This window comes from Heloderma suspectum, chromosome 2, assembly GCF_057233095.1.
Source record: "Heloderma suspectum isolate Gila_16-S chromosome 2, 16-S_ref, whole genome shotgun sequence".
Classification (NCBI taxonomy): Eukaryota; Metazoa; Chordata; class Lepidosauria; order Squamata; family Helodermatidae; genus Heloderma; species Heloderma suspectum.
The window spans coordinates 290,324,439-290,350,838 of record NC_139459.1 but is presented as its reverse complement, the minus strand read 5'-3'; the positions used below and the strand labels follow the sequence as shown (position 1 = coordinate 290,350,838).

At 42.6% G+C, this 26,400-nt stretch overlaps 1 protein-coding gene across 2 annotated transcripts in view; it reads right to left on the bottom strand.

Annotated features, from left to right (window-relative positions):
* Nucleotides 1-26,400, bottom strand: part of ATP2B2 (ATPase plasma membrane Ca2+ transporting 2) — a 606,047-nt gene that overhangs the window by 11,664 nt on the left and 567,983 nt on the right. The window contains exons 21-25 of one of the 2 annotated variants that reach the window (XM_084832462.1): nucleotides 24,001-24,214; nucleotides 17,431-17,642; nucleotides 15,265-15,372; nucleotides 13,683-13,865; nucleotides 12,067-12,115 (exon numbers count right to left, since the gene is read on the bottom strand). In XM_084832462.1, the coding sequence (XP_084688588.1) occupies nucleotides 12,067-12,115; nucleotides 13,683-13,865; nucleotides 15,265-15,372; nucleotides 17,431-17,642; nucleotides 24,001-24,214 (766 nt within the window). The remainder of the gene's footprint in view (nucleotides 1-12,066; nucleotides 12,116-13,682; nucleotides 13,866-15,264; nucleotides 15,373-17,430; nucleotides 17,643-24,000; nucleotides 24,215-26,400) is intronic. The other variant, XM_084832463.1, reaches the window with a different exon arrangement.

Genomic DNA, 26,400 nt, shown 5'->3' with positions numbered 1-26,400 from the left:
AGGTGAACATTTGTAATCTTAACTCCATATACAATTTAATCAAAGGGGCATGGGGTGGAAATGAAGCAATTTTTTTTATAATTCATCAGGAATGATCCTGATTATGAAAGCTGCATTGTTGAAGTGTTTTCCATGTATAAATAATCTACAAATTCCTCCTGTCAGGTACACCAGTATATTTTGGTGCCTACAATAGAAAATCCAAATAGCATCCACCCAGTTAAAAAATAATTTTTAAAAGGTGACTCATGACCCTCAGTATCTAAGTATCCTTATCAATCCTAAGTATCAATGGAGGCAGCTGTTTCACAGGACCTCAAAGTAGGATCAGGTATATGTCGGGAAAGCCCCAGTCCAAATCTTGCCTCCGCTAGGAAGTCACTAGGTGGCCTTAAGCAAGCCATTCTGTCTCAGCCCCAGTTGCCCCCTCTGCAATATGGGGGATAACAATACTGACTTACCGTACAGGGTTGCTGTAAAAATTGCAACTAGAAAATGCCATGTGAAGCACTTTGAACATTTGAAAGCATTCTGCAAAAGTGAAATCTTATTAATATATTGTTACACATCATGTAACTAGGGAAACAAAAGATAATATTAGAGATACCCGCACAGCATGCTAAGCTAAAGCTTGGATAAGGGCTTTGGGAGATTGAAATGCTAACCTCGCAGAAGAGGCGAGCACTGCAAACCCCCCATGTCTTCTCCAGTGTGAATGAAATTAGGTTAAGAGGGTGCAGGGGGGGGGGAGAATGGTGGTGCAGGGAAAGGCCACTGATTGCAGAAGCCCCTTGAGTCAAGCAATGGGTTTCCTGCCCCACATCAACAATTTCCCCTCTGCAGCCTCTTAAATATCCCTTTGTTTAATATTCTTGCACAATTTGGGTCCATTATATTAAACAAAGGCTGCACTGCAGAAAACGCTGATAGGTGGGAAAAGCCAATGTGCTGAAGATGACCTTTTGCGCTAAGGCTTGAGTGTGGGTCTACTCCCCAAGCAGGCTACTTGGTGGCATGTCCCCAAGCAGGTTTTCCCTATAGATCCCATTTAACCTCAAACTGCTTCCCCTCTCTCCTGGCTGTGTGAAGCTGTCATTTGACAGCTGAGGATCTGGGAGGGCTGCAACCATTCCCAGACTGTCATATGGAGACAGGGGTGGTTCAAATTCAGATTAGCCTGGAAATGAGCAGACTCATTTCCCATGTTTTGGGGAAATGGCTTATCTTGGTTATTTCCAAACAATCTGATATAACTCATTGCTGACCCCTATCTAGATAAAATATTTATTTTTATAAATATCTTGTTAAATGCTTTTTTCTTTTTCTTTTTTTTAGCAAAGATGGAAATTATGATGTGGCTAATGTAAATTAATTGACCAGAAATATTTGCAAATAAATGAAAGCTAAATAGTACTTTTAGAAATAAGTGGTTGGTCATAACACCATAGAAGGAATGTGTATATATACTAATCATAAAAATATTGTTCTTTTTTATTCTTTTTTCATAGTTCATTCCCAAGCTCCCTGTTGGGAAAGCATTGCTGTGCACACCATTCCTGCAGAAGAGAAGTCCCTTGGGAGGCATTCTCCTTAGCGGGAATGGCACATGGAGCATTGTTTGGGCCTTCTCTTCACTGGAAATGTTGAGTGGCTCAACCACACTACGAGCGAGAAGGATCTTGGAATTGTCGTCGATCACAAGCTGAATATGAGCCAACAATGTGATGTGGCTGCAAAAAAGGCCAATGCTATTTTGGGCTGCATTCATAGAAGCATCGCTTCCAAATCCCGGGAAGTACTAGTTCCCCTCTACTCAGCACTGGTTAGGCCTCATCTGGAGTACTGTGTCCAGTTCTGGGCACCACACTTTAAGAAGGATGCAGACAAGCTGGAGAGGGTTCAAAGGAGGGCAACAAAGATGATCAGGGGACTGGAAACAAAGCCCTATGAAGAGAGACTGAAAGAACTGGGCATGTTTAGCCTTGAGAAGAGAAGACTGAGGGGAGATATGATAGCACTCTTCAAGTACTTGAAAGGTTGTCACAGAGAAGAAGGCCAGGATCTCTTCTTGATCATCCCAGAGTGCAGGACACGGAATAATGGGCTCAAGTTACAGGAAGCCAGATTCCGACTGAACATCAGGAAAAACTTCCTGAGTGTCAGAGCAATACGGCAATGGAACCAATTACCTGGGGAGGTGGTGGGCTCTCCCACACTGGAGGCCTTCAAGATGAGGCTGGACAGCCATTTGTCAGGGATGCTCTGACTTGGATTCCTGCATTGAGCAGGGGGTTGGACTCGATGGCCCTGTAGGCCCCTTCCAACCCTACTATTCTGATTCTATGACTATTCTATGATTCTATGAGTGAAGCATCCCTTTCCTATTGCTGATCCTGGCCACGCCCAAACTCCAATGGCCTGGCTTGTAATCAGTTTGTTGGTGCTGAGTCTTCGACACTGCACTTGGCCCCTTCTCGCTTCTACAGCAGCACTCTTTTTCTCTGACACTTAGAACGCTGCAGCGGCTCTGTCTCAGGCATCACGAATCTCGGGGCAGTATCCAATGGGGCCATTTGCGACCAGCCCCTCCTGCCAGTTCCATTACACTGCTTGCACAATTTAATGCTTCCTATAGGAAACACCAAAATGAGTGAAAACGTTTTTTGTGGGCTCCACTGACCTTCCCTATTCCAGAAACGAGCATTTCCACTTACTTGCTTGTAGAATGGAATCGGTCGGAGCACAACAGAAACAGCAGGGTTGCAGCACCCTGTTGGGTATTTTCTTGGGAAATGTAGTGATCTATGGTGCCTGAGTCCCTATTATGGGCGCCAGGCGTTTTGGAATTTACATACCTCTTGTGCTTGGGGTACATCCATGCAAAAGACTCAGGTCTTTAGACTACTATATTTCCCGGAGTCCCTGGTGCCTGACACACTGCCATTACTCCATGCAAAACCCCAGGGGGGAAGAAATGGATGCCTTGATGGGAGGCTTCCAGTGACACCTCCCTGTCACCACAGCCAAATACGTGGTTATATGAGAGACTGGTGGGGAAGAGGGCAGTGGTATGGGCTACGCCAGGAGTGGCAGGGTGACATGCGACCCACGTATTGCCCACCCGTGTCGGAGGACGTTTGCACCGTGGCTTGTCCAGCAACATACAGGACTGCTGCCAGGCAGTGAGAATTTGGAAGCCCTGCTGCAGATATGGAACTGGGCATGCAGTTCTTTGGATCATTGCCAATTTAAATAGCATTAATCAAGGACTCTTGCACTGTATTTGTGGGTTTAGCTCAAGGCTCGTTTTTTTCAGTATCTAACAGACCACAATGTCTCAAAATACAGTATGAGGGAAATTTGCACTAAGGTGCATACTTTAGCAAAAAGCAATTACTAGCAACCAATTTTTGCTCAAAGAAATTGCATTCCTAATATTATGCTTATTTACCTGAACAAATTAATTATCAAGTTAGAATTAAAGATAGATTGTGGCTTGAACTTTTCTAATGCAGAATCACGATGCGCTCTCCAATAGAGACAATTCAAGTTTTTTGAGAGTCCCTATTAAGGCACCCCTTCATGGATCACTGCCTTGTTGTGGCGAAGGGGCTTGCGTAACTCAGTGAAGCCATAAGCTATGCCGTGCAGGGCCACCCAAGACGGACAGGTCATGGCAGAGAGTTCTGACAAAATGTGGTCCGCTGGAGAAGGAAATGGCAACCCACTCCAGTATTCTTGCCAAGAAAACCCCATGGAACGTATCACAAGGCTAAAAGAGATGACGCCGGAAGATGAGCCCCTCAGGTCGGATGGACTTGAGCACGCTCCGGGAGAGAGCGCAGGACAGGAAGGCCTGGCGTGCTATGGTCCATGGGGTCATGAAGAGTCAGACACGACTGAACGACTGAACAACAATGAATGCACCATAGTGAAAATCCAAACAATCAATTCCACATATTCTTTAATTATATTATAAAATAGGCCTTTACTGAGACAAGACGCTGAAAAGAGGAACATCAGTATGAATAAAAGTGAAAAGATGGGGACAGATTTGCATTTACTGTTCTTAAGGGGAAAAAAATCACACAGTGTAATTGGCTGCTTCTCTGGAGGAGAGTAGCTAAATTCACATCTCAACTCACTGAATCATCAGTGGGAAACTTCTCCTAGGAAGCTTGGCAATGGCAATGCTGAAGGAAGAACACAGTTGAAAGTTTGCATTCTGTATGAAGCCAGTAGGGACAATATTAAAAAATGGTATCATTTGGTCTGTGTTTACAAAAGAAAAAATTAAAATCAAACTGGCAAGTTTTGAAAAGGTGACTGGATATTAATGTATATTACAATAGCAACTCCAAATACACACTGTGTGGACAGACACTCTTCAGGAGTGGAATTTTACTAAAAGCCCTCTTGGTGTACAAGAAATGCATCTACTTTCTCTCTCTCTCCCCCACCCCCCCAACATTTGGATCACATTCTGAGAATGTCATACAGATCACCTAGTTGCACTTTCTTACTCTTGCCAAATAGAAAAAAAATTGAGTAAATTTAAAATGCCTCCCCGCCCAAGAAAAAATAAAAGGAAAAATACATTTGAAGATTTAATTGCATTAAATTAATAAATTAAAGATTTCTGTGTGACCTAGGCTAAGTCACTGACTCATTCATCTTAGTTTTGTTTTGGTTGTCCAGTCCTATTGCTTCTCTCTCATGTTTGTCTCTAGTCTCAAGTTGGTTTTTCATTCAGGCCTTTCTGATTCTGTCAGGGCAAGCTGAAGGGATTGCTGGCTAGAGGGGGGGGGCAATTACTACTTTCACTTTTGGGCCCCTCTTCTCAGGGAATTATCAAAGCTCTCAACCAATGGCTTCCAGCAGTTGTAAAGCAATTTTCAGCCAATCATATAAATCCAGTCAGCCTTGAGAAGGGCTGGCCCCCCACATAATCTTGGATACTAATTCCCACCAGTTGGCTGACTTTTCTCTATTAGGGCAGGGCTATATTGGAACCAAAGGCCATATTGGGAAGAAAAGGCACGCTTCTAAAAAGCGGATTCCTTTCCTCCCTTTGCAAGAGGCCTGGTTCCTCTAAGAGGCCCAGATGGTGTAAAAAGGCAGGCCTGGCCTAACAGACTTTGATGTCTGCATTTGTACCCCCCAGCCCTGGCCCAAGGCATGTTGCCACCTCAAGCGAGGTGGCAGTGCCGCCCCTGGCACCACCAGTGCTACCCTGCTTCTCCTGGGCAGCGGTGGCTACCGCTGCTGCCACCACCTCATCACTTCCCTGCCTTCTTGCTTGGCCGGCTGACTGGCCAGCCAGCTGGCCAACAGCTTGTGCCCAGGCAGTATCAGCTCCGCCCCCTGCTCCCTGGCCACTCCCACCTTCTCCCCCAGCTGTGGGGCTCCTGGGAGACTCATCTGAAATATTGCAACAGTCCCCAGCCACTTCTGCGAGGGTTCGGGACCTCTCGCAATATTACAGACAAGTCTCCCAGGAACCCCACAGCTGGAGCAGGAAGTGAGAGTGGCCAGTGAGCAGGAAGGGGGGGTTCTGCTACTGCCTGGGTTCAAGCGGCTGGCTGGCTGGCTGGCGGGCCAGCCAGCCAAGCAGGGAGGTGGCAAGGCAGCGGTGGTGATTAGCTCACCGGCTACCCGGCTAGTTAAGCAGGCAGCGGGATCTTTGGGAGGGGAGAGCAGTGCAATTTGCTGCTCTTCCCATTCTGCACTGCCTGATGCCACATCAGGCTGAGTCATTGTAGGGTCCGCCTTGGTACCCCCCCATGTCCCCTCCCACCAAGGAATTATGTTCACCTTTGTGTCCCTTCCGTCCAAAGATCTTCAAGTGGTAGATATGTCATTCCTTCAATCCCATTTTATTCTCACAAAATCCCTGTGGTTAAACTGATAGTGACTGGCCTGAGGTCATCCAGTTATCTAGTTACATGGCTGTGTAGGGATCTGAAGTATTTAATATTAATTCTTTCTTGATAGGTAAAAAAGCATGAATGCTCTTAAAGTATACATTTATACACACCACCAGGATTGGCCTGAAGTTTCCTGGAGATTATCAAAAGCAATCCTGGAGATTTTAATAGTTTGGTAGAGTGCATGGGAGAAGAAAATTTATTTATTTATTTACACTTATATCCCACTTTTCTTCCATCATGGGACTCAGGGTGGCGACATGTGGTTCCCAGGTGGTCTCCCCTCTAAGCACTGACCAGACCCAGACCTGCTTAGCTTCAGCAAGGCGGCTGCCTCATGTGCCTTCAGACAATGCTCTGGGACCAGGAGTAAATTCAATTAAAGTTGGGAACCCTATAATCTGCACTGGGGTCCTGGGAAGTTTGTGTTCTGTATTGTATGGAGCCTGTTTTATTGTACTGCACTCAAACTGGAAGGACTTGGGTATAAGTAGAGTAAACAGCAGAGATGTGAGTGTATGTTTCTATATTTGTTTAGTAAGAGAGACTTAAATCTTTTAGAAATATGGACATTGGTATTCAGTATGGTGATGCTTCTGAGTCCTCAAAGCAGATCACTAATATAATTTCAATAACCATAATAAAAGTAGTGTAGCCTAGGTTACTTGGGACATGGTGTTAAGCAATATCAGGTTGGCTACATATTAAGTTCATGCCGATACTGGAGCTTTGCACCTTTAATGTAAGGAGCATCCCTTCTTAATCTTTTTGGGGATTAGACAATCCCAAAGGTATGTTATAGCCTGGCTTCAGGGTGCCTAACTTTATTTACCAAAATGAAAATAAACAAGGGATAAGTGTCAGATATAGTGTGATAATGAGGCAAGAAGTGACTGTTACAAGTGTCATTTGCTAGAGGCATGGCAGTTTATGGCTTTTGAAAAATATATTGCAGGGGACAGTGCCAGTGAAGGACTTTTGTTTGGCATACAGAGTGGTTCTCAGAAAGTGTACAAGCACACAAGAAAATTGTGTGTTGTGCACGTGCGCCACTACAACTGTGATATGCGTTATGCACAAGCAAAAGAAAGGTATTGCCCCCCCAACTCCAAACCTTACCAGCCACCACTGGCTTAGAGTAGACCCACTGAAATGAATGGGACTTCAGGTAGACTAACATTGAATACACCCCATTTTTAATAAAGAAACACTCCTAACTGAGTCTGAAACCCACAAATTCTTCCTAATATTTTATTTATGTGCGTACAGAACATGCAATTCCCTCCACTCTGCCACATTTCGCACAAGACCCAGAAATAGTGAGATATGAAATGTGAGTTTCTCATGCTTCCTCTATCATTGCTTCTTTAGAATAACCAAAGTGGAACATTGTTGAGGATTTCAGAGGTACAGGGGAAAATTTATTTATTTATTTAAAACATTTCTATCCCGCCCTATAACATTAGGATCTCAGAGCGGTGTACAGATAAAATCAATTTAGACAATATAAAACAATAAATTATTTAAACAGCTAAAAACATATTAAACCATTAAGCAAGCTAATACCAATTTAAAATCTAAAGCAATAAACAGTTAAAACAGTGTGCTACTTTAGGGAATGCATTTAGTCCTCAAAGGCTTCGATAAAAACCCTCGTTTTTACTTGGCGCTGAAACAAAACAAATGTACGTGCCAATCGGGCCTTCAATGGGTGGGCATTCCACAACTGGGGCGCCACAGCAAAAAAAGCCCTCTCTCATGTCCCACCATAGTGTATGTCTCACACTGGTGGGATGCAGGGGAGGGGTCCTCCAACAGATCTCTGTCCTCGGGCAGGCATATAGAAGGAGAGGCGCTCCCTCAAATATCGAGGCCCCAACCACTTAGGGCTTTAAATGTCATCACCAAAACCTTGAATTCTGACCGGAAACATATCAGCAGCCAGGGCAATTCCTTTAAACTGGTGTTATATGATCTTTGCGAGATGTTCCGGTCAACAGTCTAGCTGCTGCATTTTGTACTATCTGCAACTTCTGAGTCATCTTCAAGGGCAGCCCCACATAAAGTGCATTGCAGTAGTCTAATTGGAAAGTTACCAGGGCGTTCAATACTCCGGCTAGATTATCCCTGTCCAGGAAAGGCTGTAGCTGGCGGATCAGCGGAAGCTGGCCCCAAGTACTTCAAGCCACGGAGTCCACCTGGGGCTCCAGTGACAGGGATGGATCTAGGAGTACTCCCAAGCTATGCACCTGCTCCTTCAGTCCTTCGCTGTCCAGGACAGGCCGCTTACCCAATTCCTGGATTTGGGAACCACCAATCCACAGAGCTTCTGTCTTGTCAGGATTTAGCTTCAGTTTATTAGCCCTCATCCAGCCCATTACGGCCTCCAGGCACTGGTCCAGCACCTTCACTGCCCCAGCTGATTCCAACAACAAGGAGAAATAGAGCTGAGCATCATCAGCATACTGGTGACACCCCACCTCAAAACTCCTGATGACCTCACCCAATGGCCTCATATAGCATGGGGGATAGAATAGAACCCTGTGGTACCCCACATCTTAATAGCCATGGGGTACAACAAGAATCCCCCAATACCACTCTCTGGATTTGGCCCTGCAGGTAGGAAGGGAACCACTACAGCACAGTGCCCCCATCCCACAGAGCCAATCCAGTAAGATAAGATGATAAATGCTTTCAAAAGCCGCTGAGAGATCCAGGAAGATCAACAGGGTATCACTCCCCCTGTCTGTCACCCAGAGTAGGTCATCAGTCAGAGCAACCAAGGACGTTTCAGTGCCATACCCTGGCCTGAAACCAGACTGAAATGGGTCCAGGTAATCAGTTTCCTCCAAGAACATCTGAAACTGCCCAGCCACCACACGCTCAAGCACCTTGCCCCAAAAGGGGATATTAGTGATAGGGCAATAGTTCTCATGCACTTCTGGGTCCAGGGAGGGCCTCTTCAGGAGAGGGTGCACTACAGCCTCTTTCAAGGCAGCAGGAACCACCCCCTGACAGAGCAAAGCATTTACCACTCCCTGGACCCACCCAGCCAATCCACCCCTGCTAGATCGTATTAGCCAAGGTGGGCAAGCATCAAGCTCACATGTGGTAGGATGGACTGATTCAAGCGTCACGTCCACATCTTTAGGCTGCAACAACAGAAACTGATCCCAGTAGACACAACTGGACATCTCCCCAGACTCTGTGATAACTGTGGTGTCAAGTTCTGAGCGAATATGAGTGACTTTCTCCTCAAAGTGCCTAGCAAATTTATTCCAGAAAATGACAGAGAGTTCCAATCCCAATTTGTCTGAGCCCGAGCCAGATCCCAACAGGCTCTTCACCACTCAGAACAATTCTGCTGGGTGACATTTCGAGGATGAACTAACAAAGCTATAATAAGATTTTTTTTTGCCATCCTCACTGCTGCATAATAGGCACAACGAAGAGTCTTAGCTAATCTTTGATCACACTCGCTCTGAGACCTGCGCCAACTGCACTCTAGCCGTTGTCTGGCCTGTTTTATTGCCCGTAGAGCTTCTGTAAGCTAAGGTGAATTACAGGCTCCACAGCACCGGAGTGGGCACTTGGGAACAATTGTATCGATGGCCTTTCCCATCTCACCATTCCATAGTGAGACCAAGGCCTTGACTGAATTGCCAGCCATTTCAGTCGGAAAATCCCTCAGAGCATTCAGGAATCCATCAGATTCCATAAGTCTCCGGGGGCGGACCATCTTAATCAGTCCCCCACCCCTGCAGGGAGGATCTGCTACCGCCAAACCAAACTTCACAAGGAAATGGTCTGACCATGACAATGAGGTTGTTGACCCCCCCCCCAAAAAAAACCCAGATCATGCCACATCTGCCCAACAGCAAAAACTAGGTCCAGGGTATGTCCTGCCACATAGAGCTGACCATGGTTTTCAGGAACAATTGGAAACCCTCCCTCTACAAAAAGAGTGAATATTCATAGTAAGTGAAATACAAGTTTGTTACTAGAAAGAAAAAGTTACAAGTTGAGCATTCTTAGAACTTCTAAGTTTTGTATATGTGTTTTGTGCTTCAAGGAGGGAAGGCAGAAAACACCTATATTTTATGAACATAGCAAACAGGTAAGCTATTGAGATTATACTCAAATTATCATGTTTTAGTTATGTCTGGAGAAGAATCTGGTTCAAAAGCCAGATGTCACATGAAATCGTCGTTTCCCATTATACAAAGTAAAAGGCAGCACAAGCCTCAGGCTTGTGTGTTCCCCACTCCGCTTTTTGTGTGTTCCAGAGGATGAGACTGAAAGCTTCTGCTTTCGCTTTTAAATTTATAACAGTTCCCTGTGACATCCGAATTTAGGAAACGATGGTTAGTGAGAACAAACCAGAATCATATCATGGTTTGAGATCCTGGCTTGCTCTTATTATCCATAGTTTAAGCCAATGTGGGTTGAACCCCTGTCAGCTTAAGAACTGAATTCCATCTCGGGGCCACATTCCAGTGGCTGAGGGGGTCTGAAGGCAAAAGGGACAGAACCAAAAATACCAGCAAATTGTAGCTTAAAGCTCTTACTGTCAGTAACTCAGCCTTAGGGGAGGCATCTCAGCCTTTTGGAATGGGGGAAAAAACTGGAGAAAATTCAGGAAACCACCAAATAATTGGTGATCAGGAAAAATGGGGTGGGAATAGGAGAAGGTGATGCAGCCATCTGGAGAACTCCAGAGGGCTGGACTGGAACCCCAGTGGGACAGATTTAGCCCCCAGGCCTGAGATTCTGCACCTCTGGTTTAAACAAACCACACGCCATGGTGAACTATGCTTGGTTTATAAACAAAAATGGAAGTTTATAATGTCTTCTTCACTGGTGTGAAAAGAGGGGAAGAGGTCAAGGCGAAGCACACAAGCCAGAGGTCTGTGCAGGCACGGTTGTGCAGGAGAAAACCATGGTTTTCCATTACATCTGACTTGGCCCATTATCTAACCTCTCTGCTGTCTATACTTTTATTCAGACCAGAATAGCACAGTTGTTTTTCTTTATAACACGTAAACAGATGTCACATAAAATAAGTGTAAATGTGGATTCAGAGTGAACAAATGAAAGCCAAGTGCAAGATCTTCCAGGGGCTTTGTTTGGTATTAACCTGCTATCCCTGTGTCTATCCTGTCTCATCTTATTCAAACTGGGGTGGTGGTGAGAGAGAGTTTTTGTCAACCCAGTTTCTATATGAGAAGACAGGAGGAGAAAGGGGCCTGAACTGCAACCTACAGGAGACCTTTCTCCTCTCTCTTGACTTATTTTGTAGAGAGACACAGAGAAGGAGGGAAGAAGAAAACAGATCCCATCCTACTGGAGATACCAAAGGTTGGGGATTTACCCCCTTCTGCTCCACCTTCTCCCATAATGGGGACAGAGGTGGTGGAATAAGTTCCCAGTTCATTGAACTTCCTTCAAAGACGTGTGTATCCAGTATATTACTAGATATACTTGATATTAGTAGATTACTAAAAATACGAAGAGTCTGAAGAGGTGCTCTACCTTCTTCTCCATATTTCTGGAATTGTATAAGGCATTGGAGAATTTCTGTAAATCCTCCATTTACAAGGATGCTAAACTTTCTAATCTTCTCTCATACGTCCTTCGTTAGATGACTTCCTGCAAAATGCAGCAGAAGGCATGAATTCATTTGGGTGTGCTGCTTTTCAGAATGGGTGCATCCAATTGCACCACACTGGGAGTAACTGTCCAGCAGTGGTTCTTATGCTAATCTGATCTTCCCAAACACTAAGGGCACTGGATATATTAAAACTGTTCACAAAAAACTTTCTGAATTGATTGATGGTTGATGACAAATGAACACAAAACAGATGAGACACAAAGGGGATGGGAGTGGGTAAATCACAGAAGCCTACTGGCAGCGAGCATACCAACAATCCCTACCACAATACATCTACATCTAAGTAGAAAGGAAACTGGAGAGTGTTGGTTAGCATGAAACATAATTATTGTTTATTTTGTTTTAAACAGGGAACAAGAAGAATTTTCCATGGATCATGAAGATAAAGGTATATAGAAGAACGAAAGGATATTCTCAATCTACAAGAGGAACGTAAAGCATAATTTGCTCTTTGTTGTTTACACTCACCACAACCAGAAAGACATCCTGACAGAAATGTCAACAGACAACACTCCTCCTACAGCCACCAGGAAGAAAATAATTCACATTTAGAGGATAGCTCAGGGCTGATATAGCCCCCACCTGGGCACACAGTTGAAGAACTTTCTCTCTTGGAGACTGCTCCTAAATTACTATTCTAATCCAAGTTAGCAGTTCTTCATGTAATTACTTTCCCTGAAAACCATATACATTTATGAAGCTATATGTCCTACTCCCCCTCCGCCCAACCCTACCACTTCCTTCTCCAGCTTTTACAAAAATAACAAAATCAAAAGGGCTTATGCAAAATTTTCGCTTGCACCAAACAATTACCATTCTTTCTAAAATATGTATCTTCTTTTGCTTTAGAAAATTAGCCTGCATATCCTTCCATGGAGCCACTTTGTTTCTTAAAACTGTCTGTAAAAATAAAGCTTTGAGATGGATTCATTGAACCTAAAATGCCTTGACCTTACAAACCAGAATTTCCATTCTTTTTTTCTTCACCGCATTTCATAGCTTTGACTAAAATAATCCTACCAGAAGCTGACTATTTTTAGTGCTAATTTCACACTTTACTGCAATGGCAAACATCCCTGTTCGGAGAGGGGGGAAAGCGATGATTTAAACATACATTTACATGTGACAATCCTGTTTAGTAAATAGATTTTGTTGTGTATTATAATGAATCTACTACCATTTTTTTCTTTTACCAACTCACATATTCCATGCTTTTCTTTTACCCAGTCACATATATAAAATGCATAGCTTTCTTCTCATATTTTTAGTAAAACACTTATATATTTATAACAAATCGAAAAAATAGAATCATGGTGATAACATAAATGCAACAACACAACTACATTTGGAAAATGTTTTCTTAGCCTCTAACTTCCAAGGTTTTGCTGACAAGATAAAGCAGTTGAACGATCTAAAGCTGATTGCAGACATATTTTTTTTCAAATATCAGTTTTTGGTGGTGAAGAAACATACCTTATTATTTAAAAAAAAATATGTTATTTGAAAAGAAAATACATCTTCATGCAAAATAGACTTTAGCAACACTCTGCTGGGAAACAGTAATACAAGATTATTCTATTTTATGAATGCTTATAATAAACCTAGTAGAAAAATGTAGGTTCCAGGTAAACAAAAAGTCATAGATCTAAATATACTGCTTTTATTGCCAGTTTCTATACATTTGTTTCAGATTTTATCATTTCACCAATTTACTTTTATATAACTTGTAGGTTAAAGAAACATATTTGCTTTGCTTTATACCTTCTACTCTTTGTCCCTAGTCTCAATGTCTCTGGCGCCTTCACAGAAGCTTTGATTCATCTTTGGAGACCCACCCAAGCAGGAACCTCCCTAGCCACCCCAGCAATGCAGAAACCTCCACACTGAAATGATCTTAATAGGCAGAGTTTTCCCTGGCAAGGAAATAAATGGAACAGTTCCTGCTTATATCAGAGCCCCCCTCCCCCTGAGCTTTGCTTATGGTCTAAGGCTATACTTTATATTATTCTTTTGTATAAATGTAAAGATAGTTCCTGGAAAGAGTCTGCTAGCAGATATATCCTTGTCCTTTTAGCACAACATACCTGGGTTTGGATTCTATTAAGCCCTCTGAACCAGAGGATTTGTCCACGTCGAAGTTCTCTCTCCGCATGGTCAATCTCTTCTACATCTTCATTCATCTCCTCTTCAGGCACTTCTTCTTTTAATGTCAGCCCTCCTGCTTCCTTTAAAAATTTTAACCGACTTGTTGGAATGGTTGCAATGACCTGAAAATAAATTTTACAACTATGACACTGAACAGGACATTCACTGGTCAGAATATGAAAATCATATTTATAGTATACAAGGCAAACCACAGATTTAATGAAGACCATAAAGGACAACACAGACACAGTGTCATTTGCCAAGGAATTCACATCAGTCTAAAGCCCTTTACAGGCTGAAGCATTCGGTGTGTATAGACTGCTGAAACAATCCACCAGATATTAAGAAATTAGAGGCTTCTGGGCATGTATTGCAATCTAGAACTCAAGCGAAGGTCAGAAATTCTTTAAGGATGCATGATCATCCCCGTCATGACCCCTAGCTTCAGGAAACCTTGAATCTGGATCTCTGTGGGTGTAGTTCAGACCCAAGGTCCGGGCCTAGCTGCACCACTGTTTTAAAAAAAGTTAGCTTTCCCTACATAGTTGCAAACTTCATTTAGTACATCAAACATCATGATCTGATATCAGTCCAAACAACTATGTATCATAGCCTGGGGCCAGAATAGCATCCTAGTAATATAAGTGTAAGTAAAATATATAAAACTTGGTTGCAATTTAGCAAATTGCATTGCTGTTCAAGGAAAGCTTCCTTATTGTTTGCTGCAGAGCTGTTTGGGACTGGAGGAGTGACTGGGGCAATTTGTTCAAGGCCTCTGCAAACCATGGGGGCCTCTTCCACAGCCCTGGCACACCGCACGCCAGAACCCCAGGCATGCATGGGTTCCTGTAGAGGGCAGCAGCAGGCCCCCAAAATCACATCTGCTCCAGTATCCATGATCCCTTTAGGTGGGCCTGATTTACTGTGGACAGGGAAAGGATCCTATGCCATTTAAGAGCCAAGCTGTTTTCTTCATTAAAATATTGAACCCAGATCATGCAGACCCAGGTGCCTGATTGAGCATGAAGCTTTCTGGGTGATCCTGAGTTCTTGAGAGAGCCAAATAGGGGAGTCCATGTATGCTGCCTTAAATATATTTAAGCAATATTTTTATTAATATTTTAACATTTTAATGTTTAATATTGTATTTTATTTTGTTACATTGTTGTCATTGTTGTTTATGACTGTAACCGCCCCAAGGGCATTTTCCAGCTGAGCAGTATACAACTGTAATAAAATCAATCAATCAATCTAATTTTTGAGGAAGAGTTTCTTTTAAAATAATACTAAAATAAAATAGAGGTCCATCTACCATGGGCAACAGTGGGAATCCCACATTCATACAAAGGCCTGGAATATGGTGCTCTTGTATATTTTAGCCTTAAAACACAGTACATTTTTTAAAGGAACATAAGCCTTAAGTGGCTTGCAACACCACCCTTCTCCAATATATAAGAAGAAAAATTTCATCTAGAAATCTATAATTACCTTTGTAATCTATATAAAGTAAGTGATGCTTACCTGACCCCAGACAAGTTCACCTAATCCAATAAATACACACCACAGCCACTGGTCAAGTTGCAAAGGGGAACAGCTAAAAGGTTTTCCACCAAACTGTACAATTACTATCTGTAAAAAGAAAACAGCAAGAAAGATAAAAGATGCAATTACTAACCAGAGAAGCAAAACGAGTCAGAGAGATTCGAGTTCTTTGGATGTTTCCCATGAGCTCTAGCATTTTCTTTCTGTATGTGAATACTATCATTACTCATTTTGATCTCTGCTCCTTGCAAGAGCAGTAGTAGTACACAAAAGATGGAGAAATGAGTCATGATCAGATGAACTTGTCTACATGTACTAGGAGACCCAATCCAGCTAAAGTTAGTTGTGACTATTAGTTAGTTGTGACCCATTGAAAGCAACGTTACTATTAGGCATAACTAATTTAAGTCCTAGTGCTTTTAATGGTACACATATATGAGGCTCCCTTTCTCTTTTTTAGGGAGCATACTGTGAAATTAGGAAGCTTCAGTATCAGTCTTCTATCTGTGTGGTAACAAGGCAGTGGAAGTGAGCAGCATTCTCAGGAAATAAATGGGAATATTCAAACTAAGTTGACTCTCCCAGTGTGGATATTTTGAAGTCCAGCTGGGGACTTCAGACAATCTTCCAAATTCTTTTGCAATATATGTGTGTGTGTGTGTGTGTGTGTGTATGTATGTATATATAATATCCCCACACATAAAAATGTAGACTCTCAGGCTGAAGATTACAATAGAAGTTTCTTCCAGATTATCTAGTTCTCTATGTGCATAAATTAAGCTCCACCTGCAATATGAAGTGGTAGGTCCCAGAAAGAGGTTTACTTCACCAGCAGTTTGTGAGAATGGCCTTAGTGTAGGAGTCGTTTTGGAGTACAACTCCCATAATTCCTTATTGTTGGCCACGAGGGTGAAGCTGATAAGACTTGTAGTCCAAAGCATCTGGAGAGCACCCTACATTTGTGAGTTCATATTGGAAAAACAGAGAATGGTTCACAAGTCTCCCTTCTCCCAGTGATTGAGGTCCTTTTTTACTTGGTCACACACACACACACACACACACACACACACTTTCACTGAGGAAGAAAAGCAGAGAAAATGTTCATACTTCTGCTTCAAATACTATGACACAGCTGTTCACTTCTGCATTGTTTTCAATAAATGAATATAGAATGGTGCATTGCCTTTCACAAGTTCACTAATGCTCCCTAAAAAACTGATAGGCTATGTTGAAGTCTATGGAAACACTTTGCAAATGAGTTGTAACAGCAGAACTGATTCTGTTCGTATTTATGAACGCTAAACTAATTGTGACAGTTTTGGAAGATTCACTCAATATTCTCTCTAATGTTATTGATTGCTTGTTAGATTTTATTTAGATACACACTAACTTTAAATTAAGGTTATCCCCAGGGTCATGTTTCTTCCCTCACAGTCTATCTAAATAGTTCAGCTTCAAGAAGTGAGATTCCTATCTTTTTTACACACTTCTGTAAGTCAGAACCAACTCTATTGACCTATTCTATCATTTAATCTAGGCCACTTCAGAAATATTGCTTTTTCTATCACGACAGAGCAGAGCATCCAAGATTGACTCTTAAATTTGAAGTTTATGATCTTTGAAAAAGGTTGTGAAGAAGCATTTTCTTTACCAAATGAAGTCTGTCCTCAGGAGATTTATAATATACCAAGGTTACGTATTAATATACTTCTATACTGTGCTGTCTCAAAAATAACTGGACACATTTTAGTACTGTTAGATGGTTGACAAAAATTTCAAAAGGAATATGCCATATTCCAACATCTTTGCTTCTTTTCATCTTCCATTTTTTAGAAGGGCAAACCTAGCAAAATGAAGCTATCTCCATAAGACAAACACATGAAAGGAAGAGACGTATCAGATAAAGCCCCCTGCCAAAAGAATGCAATAAATAGACTGGAGGATAAAAGTAAGGAAGGATCAAATTGAGACAGAAAACAGAAGAAAAATCAGAACAGCTGCCTTAATGGTGCATAAATGAACAATTTATTTATAGCTAACGTCACAGTGCCTTTTGATTTTCAAATACTATGTGTGGGGGGGGGGGGACCTTACAGTGGAACGTGCAAATAATATTTTGCTGCGTTAACACTGTATAATGATTACCTGCACAGCAAATGTACCCAGTACAATAGTGCAAAATATAGGGTTTCTAAAGATGCCATCAAAAACATTCCTTTCACCATGGATTTTGCGTGCGTTGATTTCATTGAACAGTTGCATCATGACAAAGGTATTGAAGATGATGGTATAGTGCTCAGAAGGTGGAGAGTGTAGTGGTGCATTCCTCCCACTGTCAATCTTGAACATTTTTTCACCTGATACAAGTAAGAAAAAGAAAAATCTAAAACATCTAGCACAAATTATGTTTAAATTCACAATTTACCTATAAACATAATTGTTTTCTAGAGCATAGTAATAGCACCATATGAGCAAGATGATGATGATAACAATAACAACCACAAGCACAACAATAATGTTATGCATGAGCACCCCACTTCTGAGCAGTGAGAAGTCTGCCAATGCTTATCCAGGGTTCAGTTTTCTTAGAAGGAGGTCACCGGAGACTTAAGGTGTTTCTGTGATATAGGGTCTAGTTATTTTATTACATAGATTTATATACCACTTTCCTATCAAAGTGTTTAACAAAGATGATAAAGACATAAAATATAACAATAAAAGCAAAATAAAACAATAACTGGATAATTATAACCATACTGGCTGGGTTACCCCATCAAGGAAAGCTTACATGAAGAGGTGGATCTTGAGCAGATGTCAAAAGATCAAGACTGAAGATACCTGCCTAATGTACACATATATACAGGCTGAGCATAAGATGAGGGCTTCAATTAATTTCATTTATTATATTTCTATACTGCCCAATAGCCATGGCTGTCTGGATGGTTTAAAAGATTAAAACCTTAAAAATACGATATTGTACACAATATAAATACCATTTACATCCAAGCATAGAGATAGCATACACACAAACACACCCCTAAACATTTTTAACCATCAACAATAAAAAAATCCAGGACCTGAATTAAAATCCATATCTTATGGTGCCAAATGCCTGAGAGTAGAGGATAGTCTTAACCTGGTGCAAAAAAGATAACAATGCTGGCACCAGGTGGGTCTCACTGGGGAGATAATTCCATAATCAGGGGGGTGCCACTGAAAAGGCCCTTTCCCTTGTTGCCACTTTCCAAGCCTTGCTCGGAGGAGGCATCTGGAGGAAGCCATACAATCTCTACTCCGCACTCAGGAGCAATTGTGCCAACTGCCTGAATAATTTCTGCATTCCACAGATCAACCAGGGTTTTGAAGGAGACTGTGGTTGATCTGTGAAGAAGCTGCCAGAAACTCCCCCAGAGCCCTCAGGAAACCATTCGGATCCATCAGTCTCTGGGGCCAGACCATCTTAATAGGTAGGGAAAAGCCACCAGAAGTCTAAACCTCAGCAGGTGATGATCTGACCATGACAAGGGACTGATTCAAAGTCCCCCACCTTCAGATCACCATCTCCATGTCCAGCTACAAAACAAGTCTATAGCATGCGCCGCTACATGCATTGGGCTGATGACATAGTGGGATACTCCCATGATTGTCATGGAGACCATGAAATCCTGAGCCGCCACGGGCAAGGTACCCTCAGCATGAATGTTCACATCCTCCAGAGCCAACAGACCCGGGGCCTCAACAGCACCCCTGAGACCACCTCCATCAGCTCACGTAGGGGGGCTGTAGAAGAGCAGGGTGGGCAGTACACTGACAAAATCCCCAATCTGTCCTGCTGGCCCAACACAAGGTGCAAACACTCCAGACCAGTAGCCAGATGGACAGGGAGCCTGGAGAGCGACAGAGAACACTTATAGACCACACCAAATCCCCCCCTCCCCAGGTCTCAAGTCTACCCTGATGCTGAACCAAGTATGTTGGTAGACATAGTTGGGAGAAACTAACTCCTCCCTGCTCACCCACCCAGCCTGGTTCTGTATGCCAGATTGGCCGCCTCATCCAATATTAAATCATGGATAAGGAAGGTGTTGATTTAACTGATTAAGAGCAGCATCCAAAGACCCAACGGCAGGCTGATAGGACACAACAAACCTGTAGATGGGGCAAGGGCTGGAACACGGCACAGCCATTAACTGTCTGGGCCATGTACCCCCACCATGGCTAGCCCTCTGCAGGACACCATACTTCCCTCTACCTGTAGCCTTCTCAACTGGGGGCCCCGCAGGTCTCCACTTGGCCTCATATCCTCTCTCTCAGGCCCATGACCAGATTTTCAGGGGGAAACCAATCCCCCCCACCAAAATCCAATAAAAGCCAATCTACCCAAGAGAGGAGGTGGCCATTGCCATTGTCTCCCCCCCAAAGGGACTCCCCCGAAAGAAGCAACCTCCTCTGGTGTCTCCCGCTTTATGGGTGCCACCACCGGGGTGTGGCTGCCCCATATCAGGGCCTGGCAGATAAGAGCCTTCCCAAGAGACATGCAGAGCATTAGCACTATAATAGAGTCCTACTCCCCTGCAGATTACTAGGGGAATCCATAGTGCCATAGGATTTCCTGCAAAGAGCTAAGTCAGCTCTCTGACTTGGTTTCAGACCCAGTTCCATCACAGACTGACTTCCTGTTACACATCCAGACCTCACTCACCCCCCTGCAGTTGTCTAGTTGGGGGGGGGGAAGGTGAGTCATCTCTGCCCATCAGCTATGATTTCTTGGATGATCCTAACTCCCCTTGATTTGAAACTCATCACCAGAATGTTACTGGCGATCAACTACCCTTTAAGAGGTATTGCCTCAGGGCACCCATACTGATAGCTCGACAATTACAGAGTTGGAAAAGATCCTAAATCTCTTTGCGATCAGAAATACTGGGCTCTGAAAGCTAATTCAGACCATCGTCAAATCCATGACAACAACAATAATAGCAACAGTAACAATAAATACCCAGTTATGAAGCAGCCCTGCTACCCAAGTATGTTAAGTCCAAGACCTCCAAGATAACATTTTTAGAAATGCTATCCATTTCACACAGAGGGCCAGTAGATACACTTGGCTGAATGGATGAATGAGATGGTGGCAATGTTGCAAGGAAGGATTTAGATTTGTTAGGTACTGGGAAACATTATTGAGGCGCAAGCTGAGCGTGTACAGTGTAGACAGACTCCAGCTGTAATGGAACCAGACTACCAGACTACTGAACCAGACTACCAGAGAGCCAGTGTAGTGTAGTGGTGAGAGTGACGGACTGGGAGCTGGGAGATCCGGGTTCTAGTCCCCACTCGGCCATGGAAGCTCACTGGGTGACTTTGGGCCAGTCACAGACTCTCAGCCCAACCTACCTCACAGGGTTGTTGTTGTGAGGATACAACGGTGAGGAGGAGGATAATGTAAGCCGCCTTGAGTTCCTTGCGAGAGGGAGAAAGGCGGGGTATAAATGCAATAAATAAATAAATAAATAAATAAAACTAGTATTTAATATCAAAAAGGCCAAAGGGAGTCATTTGGGCTTCCTAGGGAAGGGTGTTCCACAACCTGTGTGCCACAACTGAAAATATAGGATCTAGTTTATAAATGACATGAACTCAAGGGTGAGTAGTAAGGTGATCGGTGTGTTGGTGACACCAAATTATTTAGGATGGTGAAATTCCAAATAGACTTTGAAGAGCTCTGAAAGGATCTTTCTAAACTGGGTGAAAGGGAAACAAAATGGCAAATGAAGTTCAGTGTAAATAAGTGCGAAGTGAAGTACACCAAAACAAAAAATCCAGACTTCACATGTACACTGATGGGGTCTGAAGACTAATACCAGAAAATAAATCTTGGGTCATGGTGGACAGCACAATGAAAATGTCAACTCAATGCGCAACAGCTGTGGAAAAGGCAAATCCCATGCTATAGATTATTAGGAAAGTAAATGAAAATAAAACAACCAGCATCATAATGCCTTTATATCATTGTACAGCGTGGCCACATTCAGAATATTGTGTACAGTTCTGGCCACCCCATCTAAAAAAAAAGGTATCTTAGAACTGGAGAGATGGCGCAGAAAATGTGAACCGAAATGATAAGTGGGCTACAGCAACTTTTCTATGAGGAAAGGCAAAAACCTTTGGGGGTTTTAGTTTAAGAAAAAGAAAACTGGGGGTGGCGGGGAACTTGATCGTTTATAAAATTATGCATGATGCGGATGAACTAAATAGAGAGAATCTTTGCTCTTTTTCCCCATAATACTCATGGTCAAACTACACATGACATTAAATGTGTCTTTGAACCCCACTATTGCCCCCCTTTCTTTTTTCTTAAACAAGCAGCAGTCACTGGGGAATGATCTGAATCAGAACCACAGCATAGGGAGGTTTAACTCTTTCACTCAGCATATTTTCCATTGAAACCTCACCTTCCTGCTATTTGCCCTGTAAGCCATTTGTTTGTTTGTTTGTGGGTTGTTTTTTGAGGGGCTGCTACTAGCATCTATGGGGTAAAATAGCAGCTTTGGGATAGGGATAAGAAATAATAAGAAATTATTTCTTGCTGATAATTTTCAGCAAGAAATAATTCCTTCTCCCCGTATTATGGCTCTGATCTGGATTGCCCACTCCCCAGCTGCTGTTTGTTTAAAGAAAAGAGAAGGAGAATCCCCATCGCAGGATGCAAAAACGTGTTTAATGCCACAGGTAGCTGATGCTAAAACCTGGAGATGCTAAAACTCATTTTCTTGAAAGTGCACCAAACACAATGCTGCCCTCCCTCAGTTAAAAATAAAAATTAAATTCCATTGTAGTAGTTTTCTTTGTACATCAAATGACTCGCTGAGGGTGTAGACCACTATAGCTTTTGAATTTCCATTAGTGACATTCAGGATACAAATTTGCCTAACTCACAATGCTTGGATGCAATACAGACTGAATGTTATTTCCCTCAAAAGTTCTCCTATAGCTTAGAAGTTCTGCACATTCACAGAGAATGCTTTTTAGCAAAAAAGCCTAGATAGCAATCACTGCTCTGACAGAGATAAGGAAATGCCCCCAAGGGGGCATTTTTAAGGCTCCAAGTTACTATGGACAAAACCCAGGAAACTCTTGAGCTTTGTGCAGTTGGGAGAAAAACTGTGTAGTTCTTTAGCCTGAAGAAGAGAAGATTAAGTGGGGACATAACAGTGGCCTTCAAATTTCTGAAAGCTTGTCACACAGAAGATGGAGTAGCCCTGCTCTCTGTTGCTTCAGAGAGCAGGACTAGAACCAGTGGTGGAAACTGCAGGGAAGCAGATTTCAACTAAACAGTAGGAGAAACTTGCTAATATTGTGATGGCAAAACAGACTGCTTCAGGCATGGGGGCTCTCTTTTGCTGGAGGGATTTAGACAGAGGCTGGACAGCTATCTGTCAGTAATGCTGCAGTTAGATCCTGCATGACAGATACTGCCAAGGGTTAGACTAGGCAGTTACACTAGCTGACCTCCAACATCGCTTCCAACTCTATAATTCTATTCTATGAACCCCTGAGTTTGTCAGGCCAAGGACTGGGAAATGCCCCACACAATCACTGAATAGCTATTGTAAAGGCTTTTTATGTAGTCTCTGTTGGCTCTCCCCCAGCCTCTATTTTCTTGACCTTTTCAGCTTAAGGGCACCAGTGTGTTAAATGCAAATGTTCTAATTTAGTGTGTGTCCAGGAGATGCTCCCAAACAGATGAAAGTTTAAGGCAATTTGATACATTGCAAGTCACTTTAGAACTGCTGGGGGAGAGATAGATGCAAACTATTGGCAACACATTTCAAAGTTAAGCAGAGCGAAGTTCAGCTATCACTAATGTCTATTTGTCTCAATAATGGCCTGTCATATGTCATCACAAAACCACAGCTTTTATGGTAGTGGTGGATTACTGAGAGCCTTTGTAGGTATGGGACATGGTTACCTATGACATAAAGTGCAGGAGAACTACACTGTACAAGGGGAAGGAAGAATGAGCTCTAGATCAGGGTTTGCGTAAAACCAAGTGGTATATCCTGAATGAAAGCAAAATTTCATTAGTGGGTCCTCTTGGTAAAAGCGTAGGAACCAAGTATACTGTGTGGGGTGTTTCCTAGTTCCTGGTCTAACAAACCCGGGGACTCTGGAGGTCATAGAGTTGGAAGGGACCTTGGAAATCATTTAGTCTAACTGCCTAGTCTAACCCTTGGCAGGATGCAAATATAGCATTCCTGACTGATGGCTGTCCAGCCTCTGCTTAAATCCCTCCAGTAAAAGAGAGCTCACTACCTCCCAACATAAAACTTTTATTAATTATGCACTAGGGATAAAAGAAGGCACTGCCCACAGTCCAGGGAACCATGCTGCTAGTAACAGCAGGCCTCCACATCACGTGATAACCCCCTATTAAAACCTTGGGAAGATATCAAAACATCTGCGATACATCATGAGGTGTTCCCCCAATTATCTAAGTCCCTGGATTACGGGCAATGTTTAGGTCACTGAGCCAGTTTGTAATTTCTTGGTGACATGGGACTCCACATTGGCTCTCATTCACAGTTCAGAAATGGCAAGCAATGCATGTTTGAAGCTCACAGGAATACAGTTCTGTGATAGTAGGTTGTATGCAAAATTTAAAGCTAACAATAAATGGCTCAAAAGGTTAGGCAGAAAAAAGTTAACTGAGCTTACCGACGAAGAGGAGGGTAAAAATGAGAGTGAGCTGGTACACAGCATGGCCCAGAATGTTCTTCATCATGGTACGTGAGATAAGAGGCTTGTTTCTACCATATGGTTTCCTTAGCAGTAGGGATTCTGTGGGAGGTTCCGTTGCCAGAGCAAGAGAGGCAAAGGTGTCCATAATCAGATTGACCCATAGCATCTGTACAGCTTTTAAAGGAGAGTCCTGACGAGAGAAATTATAGAAGAAAATGTATCTCCATATTAGTATATTTATGTATTGTTCTTAATCATTTCTGTAGAGGCTTTCCTTGCATAAAGTGCTTTACAGTTCTAATTTCTTTTATGTATCCCACAACAACCCCGTGAAGATACATTAGATGGAGAAAGTGACATGAACAAGTTAAACTTCAGTAGTGAGCAGGTATATGAATCTGGGCTTCTGACAGCCAAGCCAATCTTCCATTAATTTCCTTACAGACATGAATCTTATCGTGCTACTCCAAAAGAATGAGAGCTAATTTAAATGTGTCAGCCTGATAATGGACCCCCCCTCCCCATATCAATGAGTGAAGCTGGGAAATCCTAAAATAGCTGTGGAATAACAGAAATAATAATCTTTCATGAAGCTCAAGAAGAGTAATTTTAGAAACAAATGAAATGTCAAGATATCATCTCTACTTAGTGAATGGTCAAGGACTTTGCGATTTATTATGTGTTCATTTTCAATGTTATATGAACAACCACTAGAAGGAGCCATTTGCTCACTGAATCTGGTAGGGATACGGTCGGACTCAAACAGTGCCTCAAAACAGACCATTTAAGAAACAACAACAAGCTAATTAATATCTCAAGAGAGAAAGTAAATTACTATTAAATATGTTTTATTAAATTGTGGTCTGGATAATTGTTTCTTTTCAGAATCTTTCCTCACTAGAGCTATAATGGCTTATGGGTAGAATGGTATTATAGACCATAGTGAGGAATAAAATAGGATTTTAATTGGAATGGCTAATTCATGTTTTTTTTGACTCAGATCTAAAACAGTCTATTCTAGCAAGTGCTGTATTGTTAAACACAGTGGAAATTCATCTGTGTAGTGAAAACTAGCTGACCATTCAATACAAATGAATAATGTTAGAGTGCTGCTGTATTTGACGTAAAGTGCCTTTTAGCCAACTCCTATGCAGGTCGACTCAGAAGTAAATCCTGTTAAATTCAGTTAGACTTACTCAGGTAAGTGGGTACTGTATGGCAGCCTTACAGTCCCACTGTAACAATATCCGCCATTTTTAGACTGCCTAGGATCAACTGCAAGTGTATTCAGCTGTATTAGCACTAGGCAACGACTCTAGCCATGGAAATGGTCCCACAAAAGTGGCACCTTTCACTGCCTAGTTCTGCCCTACATGCCAGGCACAACATGTTTTTGTAGTTGTACTCACTGTTTCTCCACATTTAAGCAGCTTGGTAAGATCAGGCTGAGCATCCCTGTGACAACTTGCTTTAAGAACATAACAACATAAGAAGAGCTCTGCTGGATCAGACCAAGGGCCCTTCTAGTCCAGCATTCTGTTCACTCAGCGGCCAACCAGCTGTCGAACCTACAAGCAAGGCATGAGCTCAACAGTACCATCCCACCCATGTTCCCCCACAACTGGTGTACATAGGCTCACTTCCTCTGGTACTGGAGGTAGCACATAGCCATCAAGACTTGTAGCCATTGATAGCTTTTGCTTTGATCACCAAAAGCCACAATCAAACCCAACAGGTCAACCAAATGACTCTGGACTTACAATTTTAGCAGCTATGCAGAGGCACAACCAACTCTGAAAAGCAACAATTGTGGACTGCACCAATATGCTTCGAGGTCTGAATATGGTCTATAACTTGTTTGTTGCCCTTCCCTGACAGGCAAAAGGCCAAATTCATTTACTCTTTCACTGAGCAACTGGACATGCATACAATCTTTCAAAATGACCACCTGAGCACCTGGGCGGGAGAGATTCTGATTTGAAGCCACCAAATTAGGCTTATTTTTCCAAATAGTAAGAAACAGTTTCCTAATGTGTTCAGCCCTGCACCTTGCTCTCCTTCCCATTGGCAGCTATTTTTAAAACTCTCTGTTGTGCAAGAGTCAGCAAAACCCCAAGAGGGCTCCTGCATATAATGAAAAGCAAGTTGTTCACTTTGATCTATCCTCTAAATTACATATGTGTAATTGGCAGCCATCACTTTTGGCAGCAGTGCGTTCTCACTACTTCACAGTGCCAATCACTCTATGTTGCTAAGGTGCCTCTAATAATTATCTATCATCTACTGTGCTGCAAAGTTCAGTCAAGTGTAAAAGCTCATTCTAAACCCCAGCATAAGCATTAAACACACATTAGATTTGGCACTTGGTAGAATGAA